This window comes from Mirounga leonina, unplaced genomic scaffold (assembly GCF_011800145.1).
Source record: "Mirounga leonina isolate KUSES-001 unplaced genomic scaffold, KU_Mleo_1.0 Mir_173, whole genome shotgun sequence".
Taxonomy (NCBI): Eukaryota; Metazoa; Chordata; class Mammalia; order Carnivora; family Phocidae; genus Mirounga; species Mirounga leonina.
Genome location: NW_023270447.1, coordinates 16,016,968 through 16,037,774, shown reverse-complemented (window position 1 = coordinate 16,037,774; position 20,807 = coordinate 16,016,968). Strand labels below are relative to the sequence as shown.

The following is a 20,807-nucleotide window of genomic DNA, read 5'->3' as shown; positions in this document are numbered from 1 at the left end:
CTCCATATTCTAAAATTATTTGTGATTCCCAAATTAAAGAGTGAGCACACATACTAGTCTGCATCGTATTTTACTGTGATTCTTATCCAGAGTGCTCATCGAAACCAACTAGGAAACTTTCAAAATATACATGCTTGGCCTCACTTCTCTTGGAGATGGGACCTAGGCCTGTATATTGCCCTTTTATAAGGTTATTCAGGTGATTCTGATGGGCAGTCCCTATTTAAAGCAAATAATTTTGTAGAAAGAGCACAGGATTTGGGTAAATCCTATATTCTTCCAGTTAGTGCTATATAATCCTATGCAAATCTGCTATCCGACCTTAGGCAAGTCTTGCTTGCCTGAGCTGTAAAATGGGAATAATTCTTTTCTTGCTTTCTTCCCAGGGTTTTGGTAAGGATTAAATGAGGTACAGGATATGAAAGTATTTTGTCAATACAAGTATTTTGTAAAACACTGGGAAAATACTAGCTATTAAGATGTTACCATGGCTGGTGCTCATACACCTATTGTTGCTTTTATTTCTTTTAACCATATTATCTGATTGCATTTCTTTTTGCCCAATGCAGTATGACTTCCTTAAAGGCAAAGACAGTGTACTATTTGTCTTTGTGTCCCCAGATCAAGTGGTTGGCCCACAGTAATGTTCAATAAGTACATTTATTGTAAGAAGAGTCTTTCCTATTCCAAGAAGAGAAAATGGACAATGATTTTATTCACTACAATGAAGCAGCTACTAATTTGGAATCATATTAATCATCGTCTGTAGAAAATGAATTGCAAACAATTCAGTTCTTACACTCCAAAGTTAATCAGATGCCCCAAAGGGCAACTCACCCAAGTTAAGCTTCTTTTCAACCCATGAAACTATGTTCTTGGTATATTTTGACCATGTTTTAGCATAAGACAAAGCCAATTCTACAGAATCAGTGTTCTTCAATAGCACGCTGTCTAGTTCAATAGGAGAAAAATTTCCTGAAAATAAAAATATCAAGTATATATTAAATATCAGCACATAACTCTAAACAAAGAAGCATTCAAATCCTAAGATGTTCTTCAATGAAAACTGTTTAAAAAAAATACAAGTGACAAATTTAGAATTAAAGGTCACAGTTTAAACTTAAAATGGTTTCAAATTATATTTTTTATCTTAATACGTATTTCTATTATTCATCAAGTTATAAACCCTATCTAATTCTTGATCAGTCTCTATATTATCTATTTATGCTAGCAGGTTTTTTTTCTTAAGTTTTTATGCAAAATTTTACACATCATTTTGTGTTAAAAATGAATACTTAGGTTACTGAGCAAGAAGAGATTAAGTAATTCAAAACATGTATTGAAAGTAACTGCAGGGGGTTGGGGAGTGATTAAAAAAAGAAGAAGAAGAAAGAAAAGAAAGAAAGAAAGGAAGGAGGGAACTGCAAAAAATTTGACTAAGATTGTAAGTACCTCAAAAGCATTACCTTTTTCGTTGGATGAGTCCACTGATTCCACGGAAACATTTTCAAAAGACTTACAACATGGAAGAAAACAAATTTAAGATTAGAGCAGAAGATAACAGATCTTTGCTTCAGAAATTTTTCACTCTAATTTGTTATTGGGACATAATTCCTGTTAAAGAATTTCAAGTATTTAGAACTCAAAGGGCCTAAGAAATCTGTTTAAATGCTACTACATCTTACAAGAATTACATACCTTTTTACAACTGCAGTTCTCAAAATCCAAGAATAAACAACCTCATTGTTTACTAACAGCATTAGTTAACATTAATAAATCCATTCAAAACTTTAAATGATTCTGCAGATTTCAGAAATATTAGTAGGAAGTTATAGAAACAATCTAAATAGATTATCACTTAAACTGAAGACAAAGACCTGTTTCTTCCAGCCATCTTTTACCGTTTTATCAATGACAAAAGCATTTCTCTGAAAGTCTAGTGGACAACTTAGTGCAGAACTTTCTATGATGATGGAAATGTTCTGTATCTGCGCTGTCCAGTAAGGTAGATACTAGTTACATGTGGCTATCTGAGCATATGAAAAGTGGCTAATGTAAATGTAATGTAATGTATATTTTCTATTTTATTTATTTTAATTAATTTAAGTTTAAAGAGCTACATGTGTCAAGTGGCTACCTTACTGGACAGTGCAGGAGAACATATCTACCAAAACTGTGAGATCTTAAACAAATGTGATCTATTTGGTTGGGCAATACAGACTATGCAGGGATTCAATGCAAAAGGGATCAAAGAGACCTGGGTTTGAAGTCCAGCTCTCACTTAGTAGCTGTATGACACTGGGCTATATATATTTAGGCTTAACTTTGGTTTGCCCTTCTGTAAGATGGGGATAAGAACACTACTTTCATAAGGCTCCTTTAAGGCTTAAGATGATATAGGCTTAGCATAGGGCATGGTACATAATAAACACTATTAAATAAATGGCAATTATTACTTAAAGTATTTTTCAAAACTCTTCACCAAAGTAGTTTTATTAGTAGCATTATATCATCATGGACTTTTAAAGCTCAATCTCTAGGGTTAATTAAAAACTGCAAGAAGGAAAATAAGGTGCAAAAGAAAAAAAGGAAAAAGTATTTTCCTATTAAGAATTAGTGTAATATATGCACACAATAGAGCCAACAGGAACAGGAAATATGATTCACGCCTAAAATTTTAATTCTTCAGAGCCTTGTCACAGATATAATATTATTGTATCTTCTAAGTTAGTAGTATGTTTGAAAAGATAAAATTGAAGAAAAATTATAAACAATAGCAAAATATTTAAGGATCTTAAAATTCTTCATTACTGATATGGTTTATACACTATCCTTGATTCATCAACGGATGACTTCAGAAATAGTCAATTGTTTTCTCATTATTATAGTACATATAACAAATGCTTCAATTAGTCATTCATATTTTGTATCATTTTAAGAAAGACCTGCAATTTTTATATTACTTTGATATAACACAAATACTTGGCACATTTCCAAATATTTGTTGACCTCCTTCTGGATTTGAACATCCTTAAAAAGAAATTATTAACGTATGTCTCTACTGCAGTTTTTAAAAATAGCTTGCATTTAGTGAAAAAATTTTAGTCAAATAAAAATATTACTACTATAAGTCTTTAAAGCAATATTCTACAAACATTCTTCATGTTCTATTATTTCAGGGCAATTTTTCTTTAAATTGGGAATCGGGGGGCACCTGGGTGGCTCAGTAGGTTAAACGACTGCCTTTGGCTCAGGTCATGACCCTGGGGTCCTGGGATCCAGCCCCTCATCAGGCTCCCTGCTCCGCAGGGAGTCTGTTTCTGCTTCTCCCTCTGCCCCTCCCCGGCTCATGCACTCTCTCTTGCTCTCTCTCTCAAATAATTAAATAAAATCTTTTAAAAAAATAAACTGGGAATCAGAACTGCAATCCTCTAACATACTGCTCTTAGGGAGAATGAGGACCTACAGCCTATTTATAAGTGATTCATGGTAATAAACTATAGGATGTGTGAAAAGATTAACACCCTCTTTACTTCTTGTGTTATTTTTCTAAGTTTCCACCAGTCTTTAAGAACTGTGACAATGTCAGGAGAGAAAAATGGTTAAGAATTACTTACTAAAATTTTGGAACATATGACACAGATTCATTACATAGGACACCATAAAACTATCAGACATATTCCTTTAAAATGATAGATCCACTTAGAAAGTATAATTAAATTTTTGCTCCAGAAACTGACCATAAATTATCATATTTAAAATGAAGTGATCTGTTTTTCTTGCTCAACTCGAAAACTATCAAAGACTAATGCTGAGATTAAGATCAGGAAATTATTGAAATATTAAGTTAAAAATATTAAAGTCTCTGCTTTCACACAAACTTGGCCTACCTTACTTTCCCGAGAAACAGGCAGTCGCAATAATGAATCATTGCCTACATCTCCCATAAGGAAGTTTGTCAGGCTATCCAGAGAAGTTAAAAAAAAAAAAAGAAATAGAAATAAAAAGACAAGTCATTGCATTGCTCTGTCACAGGCTTCACATTCAACATGTCATCTAGAATAAATTTTTTTAAGTAAGAACCTTAGAAATAAACTCCTAGGAATCTATTCACATAAACCACATAGTCACTTGCAAATGGATGCTGCTTCTGAACAGCTACACAGACACTGCTGAATATAGTAACAAAACAATAATGAAATAATGAATGTATTATTTTCCAGTGTTGTGATATTTTGTATTGGTTAATACTTTACTTTCCATGTATCTACTAAATGATATGACATATTCTGAGACTCCCAGGCCCCAATTTCTTTAAATGACAGTCCTCTACTTACATATTCCCAAAGGTAAAGGCCAAGGTCTCAATGGAAGAAAACACTTCTCTGAAGAGATCGTTTTTGTTTTCTTCATTAACTTCTGTGAAGTTCACAGCTACAGGGAAAGGTTGGTTACAATAAATGAGGAAGAAAATATTTTAAACTACATTTATATGAAGTCATTTAACCTCTTAAAAGTTCACCATTACTTCTAGAAGCATTAAAAGATTAGGAAACTGAAAAGTCTAATACACAAAATGAATATGATGTTCAAGTTCTTTAAAGAAATCATACAAAAGAATCAGCTTGCATACAAGTGGCTGGCATTCCAAACCTACTACTCCATGCATTACATAATTTGACACATCTAAAAAGTGACACAATGTGAAATCAATCCGTCTCAGAGTCACAGAGTCCATGTTACATCAGACCTCTCATTAAAAGCACTCTGTGCTATTTTCTCTTGCTTACTGCTTTATGGCATTTGTAAAAATAGCTAAATGCACTGCGGCCCACTTTAGTCAAATGAAATATATTTTTCACTAGGAATTACCAATAATTGAAGTCAAATATACATGTGACATAACACAGATCCTATATACAAAGCATATCACATAAACACCCAATGCTTTAGAAAATTTAAATTCCTATTTATTTATAGCCTTATTTCTTACAGGCTCTTAGGCTCTGAGGTCCATGTTAATTGATATATATTGCTGTCTCTTGTTTGCCATAGGGATATTCTAACATTCTGCATTTTGCTAAAGCAAATTGTGAAATATAACTGAAAAAGTTTTCTTAATCTAACTTCTTCTCTATGCACTTTTGTTAAAAGCCCAGATACAATTTACCAAGACAAAATCTGAAGGTGGAATTGGCAATTTTTTTAAAAGTAACTGCTTCTACTCAGGGTGAGTTTAAGGAGCAATTGGCTCCCTGTATCCCATCCTCCCTAGGATCCTTGCCAATAAAGGGAAGGTAGACAGAGCAAGTGAAGAGGAAGCCATCCTTTGCTTTAAAACAAGCTGTTTTGAAGTTTAGCTGCACAGCAGAATTACCTAGGGAGTTTTAAAAACAACAATCTGGGTCCTACCACCAGAAATTCAGATTTCACAAGTCTGGTGGAGCATAGGTATTTGTTCAAAAGCTCTCTCAGGTGATTCTAGTGTACAACTAGGGTAGAAAATGCTTGCAGGAAAGCAAGAATTCCTAAGCCAGGATGAAGGAAGCCTCAAGCCTCTAAACCTCATGAAATTACAATCAAGCTTTTACATGGATAAGCCTTTGTAGACATGAAGGGCTAAGGGCCACATCTTTCATCAGATTCTTCTAAATATCGCTGATACAAGCAAAAAGAAAAACTTTAAGAACCACCATAAATAATTTTAAAGCTATTTTTGGACTTCTGCTCTAGCCAAGATGGAAAAACAGGTTTACACTTCTGCCTGAAACAATCAAAAGAAACTCGTACAAAATACATGAAATAAAAATTTTCAAGACATTGGCTATAAGGCAACAAAAGACAAGAATCTTGACAGACAAGAAACGAACATGGTAAGCTCTACAATGGCCCTAGGCTTAGTGCCTAACATCACACAGAGTAGACTTCCCAGTTAAAGAAACTACTATGGATAAAAGTCATTTTGTAATAATGAAGGAGTCAATTTATCAAGAGGACATAACAATTCTATACATTTATGCACCTAATAAACAACTTCAAAATGCATGAAGCAAAATCACAATGAGAAATAGACAAATTTACAGTTATAGCCAGAGATTTCAATAGCCTTCTGTCAATAATTGACAGAACATGTATATGGAAAATCAGTAAGAATATGGAAGACTTCAACAATACTATCAGACTCCCCTACCAGATGGACATTTGTAGAACACTCCATCCAGTAACAGCAGAATGTATGTCTTTTCAAGTACACCCTGAATATTTGCCAAGATAGATCATATTATAAAACAAGTCAAGGGGCGCCTGGGTGGCTCAGTTGGTTAAGCGACTGCCTTCGGCTCAGGTCATGATCCTGGAGTCCCGGGATCGAGTCCCACATCGGGCTCCCTGCTCTGCAGGGAGTCTGCTCCTCCCTCTGACCCTCCCCCCTCTCATGTGCTCTCTGTCTCTCTCATTCTGTCTGTCTCAAATAAATAAATAAAAACTTAAAAAAAAAATAAAAAAAAAATAATAAAACAAGTCAAAATGGGTTTAAAAGGATTCAAACCAGGCAAAGGATGTTCTGTGACTAGATGGAATTAAATTAGAAATAATGGAAAGATCTTTGGAAAATCCCCAGGTACCAGGAAACTAAAATAACACACTTCTTAATAACCCATGGGTCAAAGAAGAGAAAGGGAAATTAGAAAGTGTTTTGAACACAATGAAAATGAAAACACCACATATCAAAATTGTTGAAAGGGGTCTGCAGGAAGGCGCCGAAAGGAAGGAGTACCAAGGGGCATCCATCATCTGGATTGGGACAGTTTCACAAGGTTTTTTATGTCAAAATTGATCAAACTGTATCCTTTAAATATATGTACTTCATTGAATATCAATTATACCTCAAGAAAGCTGCTTTAAAAATCTCACTGGAACGTAAACTTTAAATAGTAATTTATAATGTCGATATACAATAACTTATAACCAGCAAAAATGTATAGCCTACTTATATTTCCTAACCTTAACCTAGTTAGACTTTAAAGAAAAAAGACACCTTATAACACTACTGCAAATTCTGTAATTATTCTTTCTCTTTCTTACCTATTTCTTTCGTAGCCCTAAACATGACTGGGAGATTTAAAAAGTAGTAATTGTGAATCGCAAAAAGACAATTATTTGAACCATCTTCCTTCTTTATCTTCATCCTTACTTGAATGAGGTTACAGCCATCAAATGACAATTACTATAACTGCCCTTGCCTCCAATTCAAAACAGTCCTATATTCCTAATATCTTTTTTCTTTTTTGCTTCTGCTCAGTGTTTCAAAGAAAAGTCTTTGGCTCCTTTCCAGTAATAAATCTTTCCACTCTTTCCTGCATTCTCCAAATCCTATGCCACCTCCCTCCGTAGCTTTATTATCTCCCACTCAATTGACATTATTTTTTCTTATGCTACTAACATACTCAAATCTTCCCTCTGTGAAAAAACTTTCATTTTACCATATTTCCTCTTAAAGCTACCATCCAACTTTTTTTTTTTTTTTTTTTTACTGCCAAACCTCTATAAATGGGTCATGACAAAATTCACCAGGATTTGGCTTTTCATCTAGTCTAATGGTTATCAGAGGTTGAAAAACTTTGTGTAAAGGGCTAGATAGCAAGTATTTTAGACTTTTCAGGACATATGGTATGTTGCAACTATTCCTAAAGAAGCCATACATAAATGAATGAGATACAGTGATACATTAATGAATAAGAGTGGCTGTGCTCCTGTAAAACTTTATTTACAAAAATAGGCAGCAGGCCAGATTTGGCCCACCAGAAACAGTTTGCTCAGCCTGGTTAAGAGGATGGGTTCCGAAGCCAGTGTGCCTAGGTTAAATTCTTTTTTTTTTTTTTTTTAAGATTTTATTTATTTATTTGGGAGAGAGAGAATGAGAGCACGAGTGAGAGAAAGCATGAGAAGGGGAGCAGAGGCAGAGGGAGAAGCAGACTCCCCACTGAGCAGGGAGCCCGATGCGGGACTCGATCCCAGGAACTCAGGATCATGACCTGACCTGAAGGCAGATGCTTAAACGACTGAGCCACCCAGGCGCCCTGCCTAGGTTAAATCTTAAACTCTGTCTCCTACTAGGGACTTAACACAACTGCTCTGTGCCTCAGTCTCCTCACTTATAAAGTGGGGACAACAATATGTATTTTGAGAACTGCTATGAAAATGGAATGAACTTAGAACAGAGCCTGTTACAAAGAAAATATTCAATAAATATTATTTTCACTCAAAACCACTTAACAACACTGCCAACAAAAACCTATTAGCCAAACTTGGATGCATTTTTTCTTCTGAGTTTTCATCCTACTTGTCCATTCTACAACTCTCAACAGCTTTACCACTTAATACATATGCAACCTTGGACAAATCTCTCTATGTCCCAGCTTCCTTATATGCAAAATGGGAATTGACAGAATAACAGTATTGACCTGAAAAATCTGCTGTGAGGATTAATGGGATAATCCATGCAGAGTTTAACAGTGTCTGGCATAGAGTAAGTACATCCTCAATAATGTCTGCTATTATTACTGCAAATATTAACCACTTTCTTCCACCTTGAAATATTTTGCACTCTTAGAAGCAACATGTTATAGTAACTAGATAACGTGGGGCTTCAGAGTTTCGGACCTAAGTTCGAATCTAACCTCTGCCACTTCCTGTGTTATTCTGAATACATCACCTCACTGCAATTTCTTCATCTGTAAAATGGCGTATCACTGAAAGAAATGACTGAGAAAACAAATGTAAAGCACCTAGGGTACAGTGCTTGGTAGTTAGTAACATGAGTGCTCTCATGTTCTGTGTATCTATCTATTGACAATTTTACTTTATATAGTCATACCCACCCAGCCTGCAGTTCTCTTTGGCAAAATATAGTCATCCCCACCCAGCCTGCAGTTCTCTTTGGCTTTCCTCTCTACACATTATCCCCACAGAACTGTATCCACTTTTATACCTTTGAAGAAAATGAATCCTTAAAACTACCTGTCTAGTTCTCACCTCTGAGCTCCAGATCCACATTTCCAATGGTATGTTTGATATATTCTTTCTCCTACTTCCCAGGCTTTACCTAAACACCAGCATTACAACCTCAACATGTCCTACCTGAACCCTATCCTCACTTCTATTCTGCCCTGCAAGCCTACTCTTTTCTATATATTCCTTAGCTCATTATCTTTGCTTTCAAAATACCTCTAAAACATTTCTTCTTCCTTTCCTTGAGAGGTGTTTGGAGGTTCTAGCAGGGGAGCGCAGCTGCTCGTATACCCTTGACCGAAGAACGGTCCTCCTCTATCGGGGAAGGTCGTCCTCTTCAACCAAGCGCGCAGCTTCGGGAGGGACACACATGGAGCAGCAAGGGAGGAAGGGGACACCCGCCTAGCCAGCCAGATCAGCTGAATCAACCCTGGTGATCAATGGGGTGACAGATGTCGCAGCCAGATCGCCCTCACATCCTTCTTCTTCCTTTCCATTCCCACTGCCATTTAGTTCAAAAGGCCATATTTTACCTGTAGTCTGGATTATTTAACAACCTGCTAATTGGTGTAGCTGTCCCCACTCTCTTCTCTCTATTAGCCATTCTTCAAAATGGCATCAAAATTTTGCTCACGGTTTAAATAATTGTCTCCCTTGGGCTCCCTATTAATTCACAACAATAAGCACTGAGACACATTTAGTATCTCTTTAAGAAATCACATGAATAGCTTTCATACATAGCATCTATTAGTGACTTTCAAACTTTGACCACACCCTTCAGTAAGAAATACATATTATATCATGACCAAGTATACCATACACATATAATAGCTATTAGTTATATAACACCTATGAAGTTTCAAAACATCTTTAAGTCTTATACAATGAGAGTTGCATTCTGATTTTTCTTTTCTATTCTCTTTCATATTTTAAAAACGCTGGTCACAATCCACTAACTTATGTCATAAATCAGAGCCCACAGTTTGCAAACCACTGAATTAAAAGATATAATGTAGGCAAATTTTCATCATATGCATGGGGAAAAAATGTTTAGGGGAAAAACCAAAATGCAGTAAGGCTTACAAATTGAAAATTTTAAGTTGCTTCTGAGAAACACAAAAGACAATTTGAAGAAATGAAATGCATACTATACTCTCAGAAATGCTAAATATGTAACTTCTCCCTAATTTATAAATTTAATTATAAGTTTATAAATTTATAAATTTTACTCATCATCCTCAAAATATCAACAGATATTTTTTGGAATTTAGATAAGCCAATTCAAAAGTCCTGATGAGAAAATAAAATCCTGAACAAAAAGAGTAACAGAAAGAGGAGTTACCCCTACCAGCTACTAAAACATACTATACAACTACAATAAAGATAGTGTGGTATTGGCACATGACTAAACAAATCAATGGGACATAAAATAAGGTCCAAAAATAGATATAAACATATATGACAGTTTAATGTATTTATGATAAAAACGGCATCTCAGATCAATGGGGAAAAGATGAATTATTTGAAAAATAAGCTAGACATGTAGACATTCTGGAATGTATCAAGGACTTAAATTTAATAAATGACATCATGAAAACATTAAATGAAAACACAGTGGAGAATGCTATTATAATCTCAGAGCAGGGAAGTCCTTCCTAATACCTGAAACCCAAGAACCATAAAAAAGACTGACAGATTTAAATGCAAAAATAAAATACCATAAGCAAATCAAAAGATAAAGAAAATGTGCAACTTATATCAAAGATTAAGGGTAAATTTCACTTACACAGAGTTTCTACAAATCAGTACTAGAAAAAAAAGGCCAACCACCAAAAAAAAAAAACATGAGTAAAGGGTCAACTCACATAAAAGGATGTACAAATGGCTCTAAAACATATGAAAACATACTCAACTGCACTCAAAATGAGGGAAATGCAAGTCAATCTATACTGAGATGCCAATTTTTACTATCAGACTGGGTGACAAAGCTTGGTAACCAGCTCTGTTGGCAAAGGTGCAGTAAATCAGCCTTTTCAGCACTGCTATCAGAATGGCAGAACCACTGCAGAGGTTATTTAGCAATATAAAAAAAATAAATACAAATGAACATGGTTATTCATCAAAGCATTATTTGTAATAGAAAAAAAAATGGAAATAATCCAAATATCCATTAGTGAATTGGTAAAATAAATTATAGCACATGAGCATAACAGATTACCATGCAGCTTTGAAAAAAAAAAAAACAAATCACAACAAAAGAATTAGGGAATTCTTTATGTATAGAACATAATTCAGAACAATGAGCAAGGAGCAGAATGCTACCATTTGTGTAAAAAAGAGAGCAAAAAAAAAGAACATATTGTATTGTTTATATATGCATAATATGTCTCTAGAAAGATACACAAAAATCCAGCAATAGTTGCTGCTTATCTAGGTAAAGGAAAGGGTAGCTAAGCATCTGAGGTAAGAAAGACACTTCACTGCTAAATATTCTTTTATGCCATTTGCATTATGAACCATTTCAATGTATTGCCTATTAAAAAATTAAGTTTTCAAAACAGAAAGAAGACACAAAGCTTCTACAATTTTAGATGCATAATTAAAGCTTGTGTTTCTTTTTTGTCAATTTTTCAATACAGGGCAAAATACAGATCATGAAAAACTTAAATAAATGGTCGTATTAATTTAAATTACAAATAAGATTGACTAAAATAATTGTAAATAGTGAAAACACAAACACGTACATAATAAATTACTGAGTGCTGAAGATGTCTTTTATCTACTTCAAAAATAAGCTGTATCTCTCTTACCATATTGCAAATATTTTGTCAGACTTAACTTCCTGCTTGGAAACAGGAGACACAGGAAATACAAATCACTACTAGAATGAATGGGGAAGAGCTTTTTAAAAAAAGTTTTTAATTTAATTTAAAGCTTTAAAATTACCTTTAAAAGGTAAATTCCATACTTAAAAAAAAAAGAGGAGTCAAAAGATTCCAATTTTATTCCAATGCATTTATTATGCATAGGAAGTGGACAGACTTTATGCATCCACACCTACAGGAGCACAAACAAAATTATACCTCCCTGATTCTAAAGTGTTTTTTTTAATGTCTTGGTATATTTGCCAAATGCATCGACAGTTAAGATGTCCAGAGCAAGTCATGTCATCTTTGTTTTTGAAATGTAATCAGGGGCTTAAGACAAAATGATCTCCACATTCCAGAAGCTTTCTGATCCTAACGATAGCTTTTTTCTTTGAGCTTCCCCCATTTAAAATAGAAATAAAAATGCACTTTAATAGGTTTTTGAAAATATTAAAATAGATAGCATATGCAAAACATCTAGATTGCCATAGAATAGATACTCAAAAATGGTTTCTACCTCCCCCTTGCCTTTCCAGGATTTGAAAATTATCATTAAAAGGAAAAATTAAATTAAGTTCTAATTTAACCTTGATTTTTCAGGTCACTGAATATTTTTCATTTTTAAACTCCCTTCGCTTAGATGGCCTCAACAATAAGAGTGAGGAGGAAAGGTTTTATTTAAAAACAGGAACTTATACCAACGAAAAGACAATTTTTAAATTTTCTAGTCTCATGGAGTCTTACTGAAACAGAGTAAGTTTAGGAACAACAGAGTAATCTTTTAAATTTCACCCAAACCAAAAGTAAAATGGTAACAATAATCCCAAAGGTAAAGACAGTCATAGTGGGAGATAATATTCAAAAGATAGCTTTACCTCAAAGGAAAAAAGATCTCCAAGGCAGCTGAGAGGCCACTTTCTTCAAGTCTGTTTCTGGAATGTGGACACCAACTATACACAGGCACACTCCTTCCCCAGGACATCCTGACTGCACACAATAGCTACTGACAACAATTGAATGAACTGTGGTCGCTATTTCCAAGCATGGAAATTTTACTATCTATAGACGCAAATTTCCCTATCTAAGTTAAGTTAAATGGCACTTATAAACAGTCTATTTAAAAACAAATTTGGTTACTAAGCACATTTTTAAAAGTCACAACAAACTATTCATTTTTCCCATTTAAAGCCATCTACATGTGTTTCAATGCTTGAAATACAGAAAAAGAAAGAAACAAAGAAAAAGAACCACTCAGGTACAATAAATCTATGTCAAAAAGCAGGGGAAGTGGTTCTCAGGTATATGGACCGTATTTTATTGACAGGTTTTTATTTTCTCCTCCTGCCTCATCCCTTGACACTTGCCCTTTGCCTTCTCTAGATAGGAATGTGTTCACCAATTGCACCAAGTTCTTCACATCCAGATTTCTTACAAAAGTGCTCTATGTCACAGTCCCCAACCTCCACACATCCTAACCCAGGAAATGCCCACCCGACCTTTGAGACTCAGAACAGGTAATTCCCCTCCCCCCAAAATCCTTTCCTTTCCTTATTCAACCCATGGTGAGTCACTTTCTATAGTTACTTTGCTTGAATTCAGATTACTTATCAGTGACATTTAACACTGACAATCACTTCCTAGAACCTCACACTTTTTAAACTCCATGCCATCTTTCTCTAGACCATCTCCCTATTTCTTAGGTGTTTTTCAGGCTCCTCTATTTTCTCTTTGTCCCTGGGATCTCATACTCAGCCCACACTTACTCTGCACACTCTTGAGTTGGTGCCGTCCTCTTCCATTACCACCTACACACCAACAGCTCTCAAGTCCCCACCTTCAACTACAAACTTCACATTAATCCTCAACATTCCACCTGTCCTGTTTCATCAAACCAACATCCATCCCCTCTTCTGTAACAACCATATTCCACCTCTAGCACACTACTGCTTCTTAGATCAGACTGTCAGCCCACACCCAGCCCCTTATTTCTAATGATCTCCTAACTGAACCCCCTGCCTCATTTGTCTCAAATACTCCCTTCACCCTCAATCCTTTTTATACACTGCAGTCCAGAATAATCGATTCTAATAAAATATTTTTGGTGGCAAATCATTTCATTAGACGATAAATCCCAATTCTTGGATCTTTAGCACATGTAATATACATATATGTGTGTGTGCATCCGTATATAATTTTATTTTTCTTTTTCACATTAAAAAAAAAGATCCCAATTAAGTTTTTTTCTCTGTTTGGCTCCCTCCTTTAAGCGGGGTCACTACAAATGGCCATTTTCCAGCAACAACTGTCCTTACAAAACAACTGACATTTAAACTTTTTGAGTTTTTTGAAAGAGTGCATGCTCTTTTGAAGTAGGTTTTAAATGTCAGTTGTTTAGTTTATTTCAGTTATTATTTTTAAACTGCTTCCTGCCAAATGCAGTTTTAATTTTTGAAAGGAAGAGAGTTTTAGGTGTGACTTAGTGGGAGTATCTACATATCGAAGTATACATAATTTTTATTGATATACATACCAATGCCATGTGGGGAGGTGGTACTATAGTCATTATGGACCAAAATGTATGACTTAGATGCTTTTTGCCCATACCAACCGACTTTTAATACATCTTTCTTACCTTTTACTTTTGCAGTAAGGATTTCTGCAGCATTTTGAAGATCAACAGAATTGAGGTTCTGATGTTTATTCATTACAGATTTCAAAACACGGAGAAGTTCATCGAGACGTATATGAATGACTTCTTCACAACAGTCTTAAAGAAAAAAGAAATTTATTTGTTTCCCAGACCAAGTTCCAGGAATGCAAACTATGAAAGACCATTTTGAGGCACGCTTCGAATAAACAGAAGCAGCGGCCCCACAATGTTTGCCTACTATATGTTCCCTTGTATTTTCACCACTGCAATTAGTATATTCAATTTATACAGCCCTCAAAAAATCTATAATCATTTTAAGTCAGTAAGGATTTCACAGTTATGGTCAATTTAGTCCTACCTTTTTCAGTTTTCCCAGTCTAAATACGCTGTCCAGATTGTGCCTGCCTTCCCGGTCCCTACCTGTCTATCCCCAGCCTGCTCCACTCATTTACACCAACTCTGGTCAGATGCCCGCAGACACGATTTTATAATCCCTGGAAATAAGGTGGTCGTATAATTTATCATCCAAACCAAAAAACTCTAAGCAAGTGAAAAGGGAAGTGCTACTCCTCCTGCCAGCACCAAGAGGCATATTCCTGGATCGCCATCCTAGGTATACAAAAAAGTATAATCATCCTAACTTTAAAACCCCTCAAGTAATCTTCAGAAGTCTGAAAAGACAACTGCTTTAAATGCAATACCCTGATGCAATTTTCCTTTCTGTAAGCTTACATACAGCACTAGTGTTTAATAATAGTTAAATAATAACAGTTAATAATAGTTAACATTTTTTATATGCTTCCTATGTGGTAGGTACTGTTAAAAGCACTTAAAAGCTATTATCTCATTAACTTTCACATCAATCTTATTAGGTAATTTTAAAATATCCACTGTGCAGATGAGAAAATTGAGGCACACCTAAGTTCACCAAGTTACTAAACCATGGGGCCAGAATTTGAACTCAGGGAGTATAATTCTAGAAGCCATGCTCTTAATGTTAGACTGCCTCCTCCTGAAATAGCTTAAAAAACAAACAAAAACCATTTTTTAAGTAGAGTGTCATCTTATACAATTAACTTTTTCAGAAATGTTGAAAAGATAACCATTAGAAATAGAAACTGTCCTTAGAATAAAAAAAAACAAAAATGAAAAACTCTACCATATCCTTCAAATATGCCATTCCTTAACTGTATTATCAAGGGGAAAAAAGGTGTAGGCAAGGTGGGGAGCTGGGTACATCAGGGCAAAGAGTATTCCAGGAAGAGGCAAAGAAGAATAGTTCAAGGAGTAATGGAAGCAGAGAGAATATAAGTGCTTTCAGGAGAAAATGTTACTCATTCATCCAACGAATTTTAATGACAGAAATATAGGAGAATAGGTGCTGGCTGAAGTAACCTTGGAAATGAGTTAAGTCTATAAAGACTAAAAAAAGCAAAGGAAATGCACATAAGTACTGTACTCTAGTTGATAAAGCATTTTCAATGAGGATTCAGGTTAACAATTTTGATGTTGCCATACATACATAAAGGAATTGGAAAACTGTGTAAATGGATGGTAGATGTTGGGAGCCAGGCATCTCACTGTTGGAGTAGAAATTTACAAATAAATGTAATGATTCATATTGCAGTAGATTAGAGTTGGACACTTCAGTAAGAATTCATGGTTAGCTTAATACAGACACAAGTGGTTACATATAGAAATATTTATAGATATGTGTATTTACACAGGTTTGTATACACACATATATTTCTTTGCTCTGTCCGCTGAAAGGGCCTAAAAGAAATGACACCCAGTAGGAACAAGCACAACTACCACCCTGAGCTTGGTTCCTACTATCATTCGCTAATAAAAGATATCAGGGCTCCTTAGACAAATGGATGATGCTAGGACTGGGACAGGAAACATGCAGGATGAGTTAGGCACATCTAGTAGAGCCAGAAAGTAAGAGCTTAGAAAAAACTGACCCTCCCACTGACTACGGTATGTCAAGGGTACACAGGAGCCAACTGAAAGAGCTCCTAATGGCCAAAGCTAGAACAATCTGAGCAACAAATAAAGTAGTACTGTATTATAACTCAAAGTATAAAGTAAATATCCATGAGTACATACTGACACAAATAAATGATTGAATAAATTAGTGAGTGGAGGAAAAGAGACAAATCTCCTGGATAGAAGAATGCCAAATAATTTATATAGATATTTTGTCCTCAGGAGGTGGAGCATGCATATAGTGACTTCCTTCCAAAGAGTATAGTAGAGAAAGTGGGACAGAATGAGTAACTTTAAACTAGAGAAACTTTATTATTAAGACAGGTGATCAAGGTTGACATTAATAGTGATAAATCATGTTTCTAGTAATTATTCTTGATATGACCCGTGATGAAAATGGTACTTTGCAGCTGTTCCTCCCAATATCCCAATCTAATGAGAAAAGCATCAGATAAATTCTAATCAGGATGCATCCTACAAAATACCTAACCAGTATTCCTTAAAACTGTCAGATCATCAAAAATGAGGGAAGTCTGAGAAACTATCACAACCAAGGAGGGCCTAAGGAGACATGAGAATTAAGTATAATATGATAGGATCCTAGAAGAGAAAAGGGACATTAGGAACAATTTATGGAAATAAGAATAAAACTATGGGCTTTAATCAATAATAATGTATCATTATCAAATACTGGTTCAGCAACTAACAGATGCACCATACTAATGTTAAGATGTTAATAAAGAAAAACCTGGTAAAAGAATATATAGGAACTCTGTCTTATCTTTTCAGTTTTTCTGTAAATCAAAAACTGTTCTAAAAATAAAGTCCATTTAAAAAATAAAATACAGATGGGAAAGAGATATTAGGAATATTATATACTTTTGGAATTTTCCCAGTAAATATATATTACTTTTATAATTAAAAAATTCATTTATAATTTTTCAAGTCCTAGGGAATATGTGATATGCAGTTTAAGGAATTATCTTAAATGATCACTATATCGTCTGTTTTAGAATTGTGGATGTTATTTCCCTCAGTAGGTTTACGTAGTTGAGACAATATGGCTTAGTGGTTGGTTAAAAGCATTATCTCTAGAACCAGATTGCCTGAATTTGAATTTCAGCTCCATGGTTTATAAACCTTGGGCAAGTTACTTAACCTCTGTGTGCCTCAGTTTCCTCACCTGTAAAAGGAAGATAATGGTAGCTACTTCATAGGATTGTTGGATTCAATGAGTTAAAACACATAATGTACTTGGAACAGTGGCCAAAACATAGTAAGCCCACCATAAATGTTTACAGCTATTTTTATTAGTTAATGCAATAGTAGAAATAGGTTAATAACATAGGTTAGGTCTGAAATGGAACCTAGTAGCTTTGAAATAAAAGAAACTTCTGGAAAATAATATAGCTTAAATAGTTGTAAAAATAACATAATTACATTTTTTCCCAGTTTTGCATTGCAAAGTCTATTGTTTTATATATACATACGTGTGAGTGTATATATATATACGTACACACATATATATATACAGATAAAGCTAGTTAATGGTAATACTTCTGCCTACTTATCAAAACCAAGGCTGAATACCTAATACCATAAAGAGTTGTACTGTACTCTTTTTAAAACCTAACTTATGTTAGTCTTAAAAGAGAAAGGAAAGGCAGTTATCTCTATTCTATACTCCGATGTTTCACAATAAAATCTACAGATATAAATACACTTGGGGAATACTATAAGAATACTTTGCCTTATTTTAAGGTCTCAGGTCAAAGAGCTTGATTTTTGAGTGCCAACAACCATCAATATTCAAAATTAGTGTTGGGTAGCAAGAACTACAAAACCCTAATGGCTTAAGTGCCTAAATAAACCAAGGTAATAAATTCTGGTCTTCTCAGAGTCAAGGAAATTAAATATGTGGAATTAAATATATTTCAAAATTGTTAAATGTTTTTCAATTTTCTTAGTTTCAATTTCTAAAACAGTAAATAGTAACAGATACAGCCCACATAAACAAAAACCTTCAGGGTCCTCAGTAACTTTTAACAGTGTAAGAGATCTTGAAAACCCCTGCTATGGGATTCTTAAAAATCACTGCAAAACATCCCAGTAACTGTTAACATATTATGGTATAAAACATATAAATGTTTTACCAACTTGAAATTCTTTTTTTCCTACAAGGAAGCTTTTATAAACAGATATTGAAGTCATTTCAAGTCAAAATACTAAAAAACAGTAACTGAGTTATTTAGTAATAAATTTCAGAACTATGTCAAATTACCCTATAAATAATTCCAATTTCCTTTGATTAAACACATTTCTGAAGCCTACAAATCAACAGAAATGAACATGACAACTATGTTTTAAAAATATTAATTACAAAGATTCATAAACTTCCCTGAATAGATGAATCAACTACTTGAACATCAGTATATTCTGATAATACTTCAAATGGAACTTTATGAATTAGCAGGCCCTTAATTATATTTTTAAGTGGTAAAGAAATGTTCTGTTTTTACCAAATGTCCTTTTCCACTATAATAGGCTAAAGCTACCTCAAATTATTTTTATGAAGCAAAAAGCCTCTTAAACTGAAAATACAACTTTTTTTAAAAAGGTTTAAGGAGTTTAAGCAGCACTTTTGCCAACACTAAATACTATTCCCACTCCACCCCGCCAAATAGTAGCAGCAATGAGCGAAGCCAATGAGTTAGTAACTGTTCTTCCCCAATACATAAGAAAGCTGTAAGTGGCTGATTGGTATCATAGAAAATAATAGATTCAGGGGTGCCTGGCTGGCTCAGTCAGTAGAGCATGGGACTCTTAATATCAGGGTTTTGAGTTCAAGCCCCACATTGGGCATGGACCCTACTTGTAAAAAAAGAATAGACTTAGATCAAGAAACCTGTGTTCCAATGCTTGATCTTCCACTTCCTTGAAATGACGTTGAAATATACAACTCGTAGTTTCTCTGATCTCAGATTAATCATTTGTAGAACAGAATTAGTAAGAACACCTGTTTTACTTTATGTTGTGAATGTCAAATAAATGAACAAAAACAAAACTGCTTTATAGACTTAATACATAAACAGCTATTATTTCTAGTAAATCTGTAAGCCACACTAAATACCTTTGACAGTAGATTTGTCTCACACAGAATTACAGTCAACAACAAAGACACTTACAGCAAAGTCTCACAATATTTTGGCTAATGAAAAAGAGATACGAAAGTTAAATTTCAGTTTCATCTTATATATAAAATCTAAATTAGTAAATTAATTGGAAATAAATCTATAATTAAGGATATATTTAATATAAAAATATAATAATTTATGCAATTACAATAATGTTCAGCCAAAATCTTAATACTAGTTACCTAGAAGAGTAAAACTCCTGTATCCCAACGTTTGCTTATTTATCTACCATCCCTGTAATATGGTAATCCGAATTTTAATTTATTGTTTCACTCATCTGTGCCGTTTATTTTCTGCTTCATTCAGCTTATCAAGTGAAAACAGATTAGCCAGCTCCACTTTTTGGTTCTCATGCATTAACACAATACCACAGTGTTTATACTGCAAACACTTCATGGAAATGCTTAAGTAAATAAATGAAAAAACCATGGTGTTTTCCTTGATTTTAAAAAACTGACAATTTTTAAAACCAGTCTTGTTAATTCAGCTTAACCTCTCTGGGAAAGCAATGAAAACAAGGAGGAAAATAAGTTTCAGAACTTATCACTAGGAAACTCCTTTTTTTTGCCATAATGCCTTCTGAATTTACAGGATAAAAGCAAAGTCTGAGCAGCAGCTTTCTTTATCCAGCCACTTGGGGACTGTAAAAATAATAATAGCTGACATTTTAAAACACTTATTCTAAGAGCTTTACATATATGAACTCTAATCTTCACAACATCCCAATAATGTAGGTGCTATTCTCTCCTTCCAACAGATGTAGAAACGGAGGCACTTGAGAAGTAACTTGCGCAAGGATACATACAACCATCAAGTGTCAGAATGAGGGTTCCCCCTTAGTTGTTCTAGCTCTAGAATTTGTGCTCTTAATCACTATGATATGTTAACATGATTAAATAAGTTATGGCTTAATGACAGGTACTCTGCAGTCTGATTTAACAGGCTTTAACCTCTAATCAAATATGCCAGTTACTATTATAAATGGTATTAAGTGATGTAAACCATTCCAGGAAAGTGCAAAAAAAAAAAAAAAGGCAGTCACCTAAGAGCTGGCACATATGTCATAAAGGAGCTACCTGTATTTCATACTTCATTCCT

The 20,807-nt window shown here is 34.3% G+C and overlaps 1 protein-coding gene across 3 annotated transcripts in view; it reads right to left on the bottom strand.

Moving 5' to 3' along the window:
* The window catches only part of ARHGAP29 (Rho GTPase activating protein 29), a 62,293-nt gene that overhangs the window by 29,721 nt on the left and 11,765 nt on the right, over positions 1-20,807 (bottom strand). For all 3 annotated transcript variants that reach the window (XM_035017995.1, XM_035017993.1, XM_035017994.1), the window contains 5 exons: positions 14,509-14,643; positions 4,338-4,434; positions 3,891-3,963; positions 1,467-1,515; positions 838-975 (listed from right to left, as the gene is read on the bottom strand). In XM_035017995.1, coding sequence (XP_034873886.1) covers positions 838-975; positions 1,467-1,515; positions 3,891-3,963; positions 4,338-4,434; positions 14,509-14,643 — 492 coding nt within the window. The remainder of the gene's footprint in view (positions 1-837; positions 976-1,466; positions 1,516-3,890; positions 3,964-4,337; positions 4,435-14,508; positions 14,644-20,807) is intronic.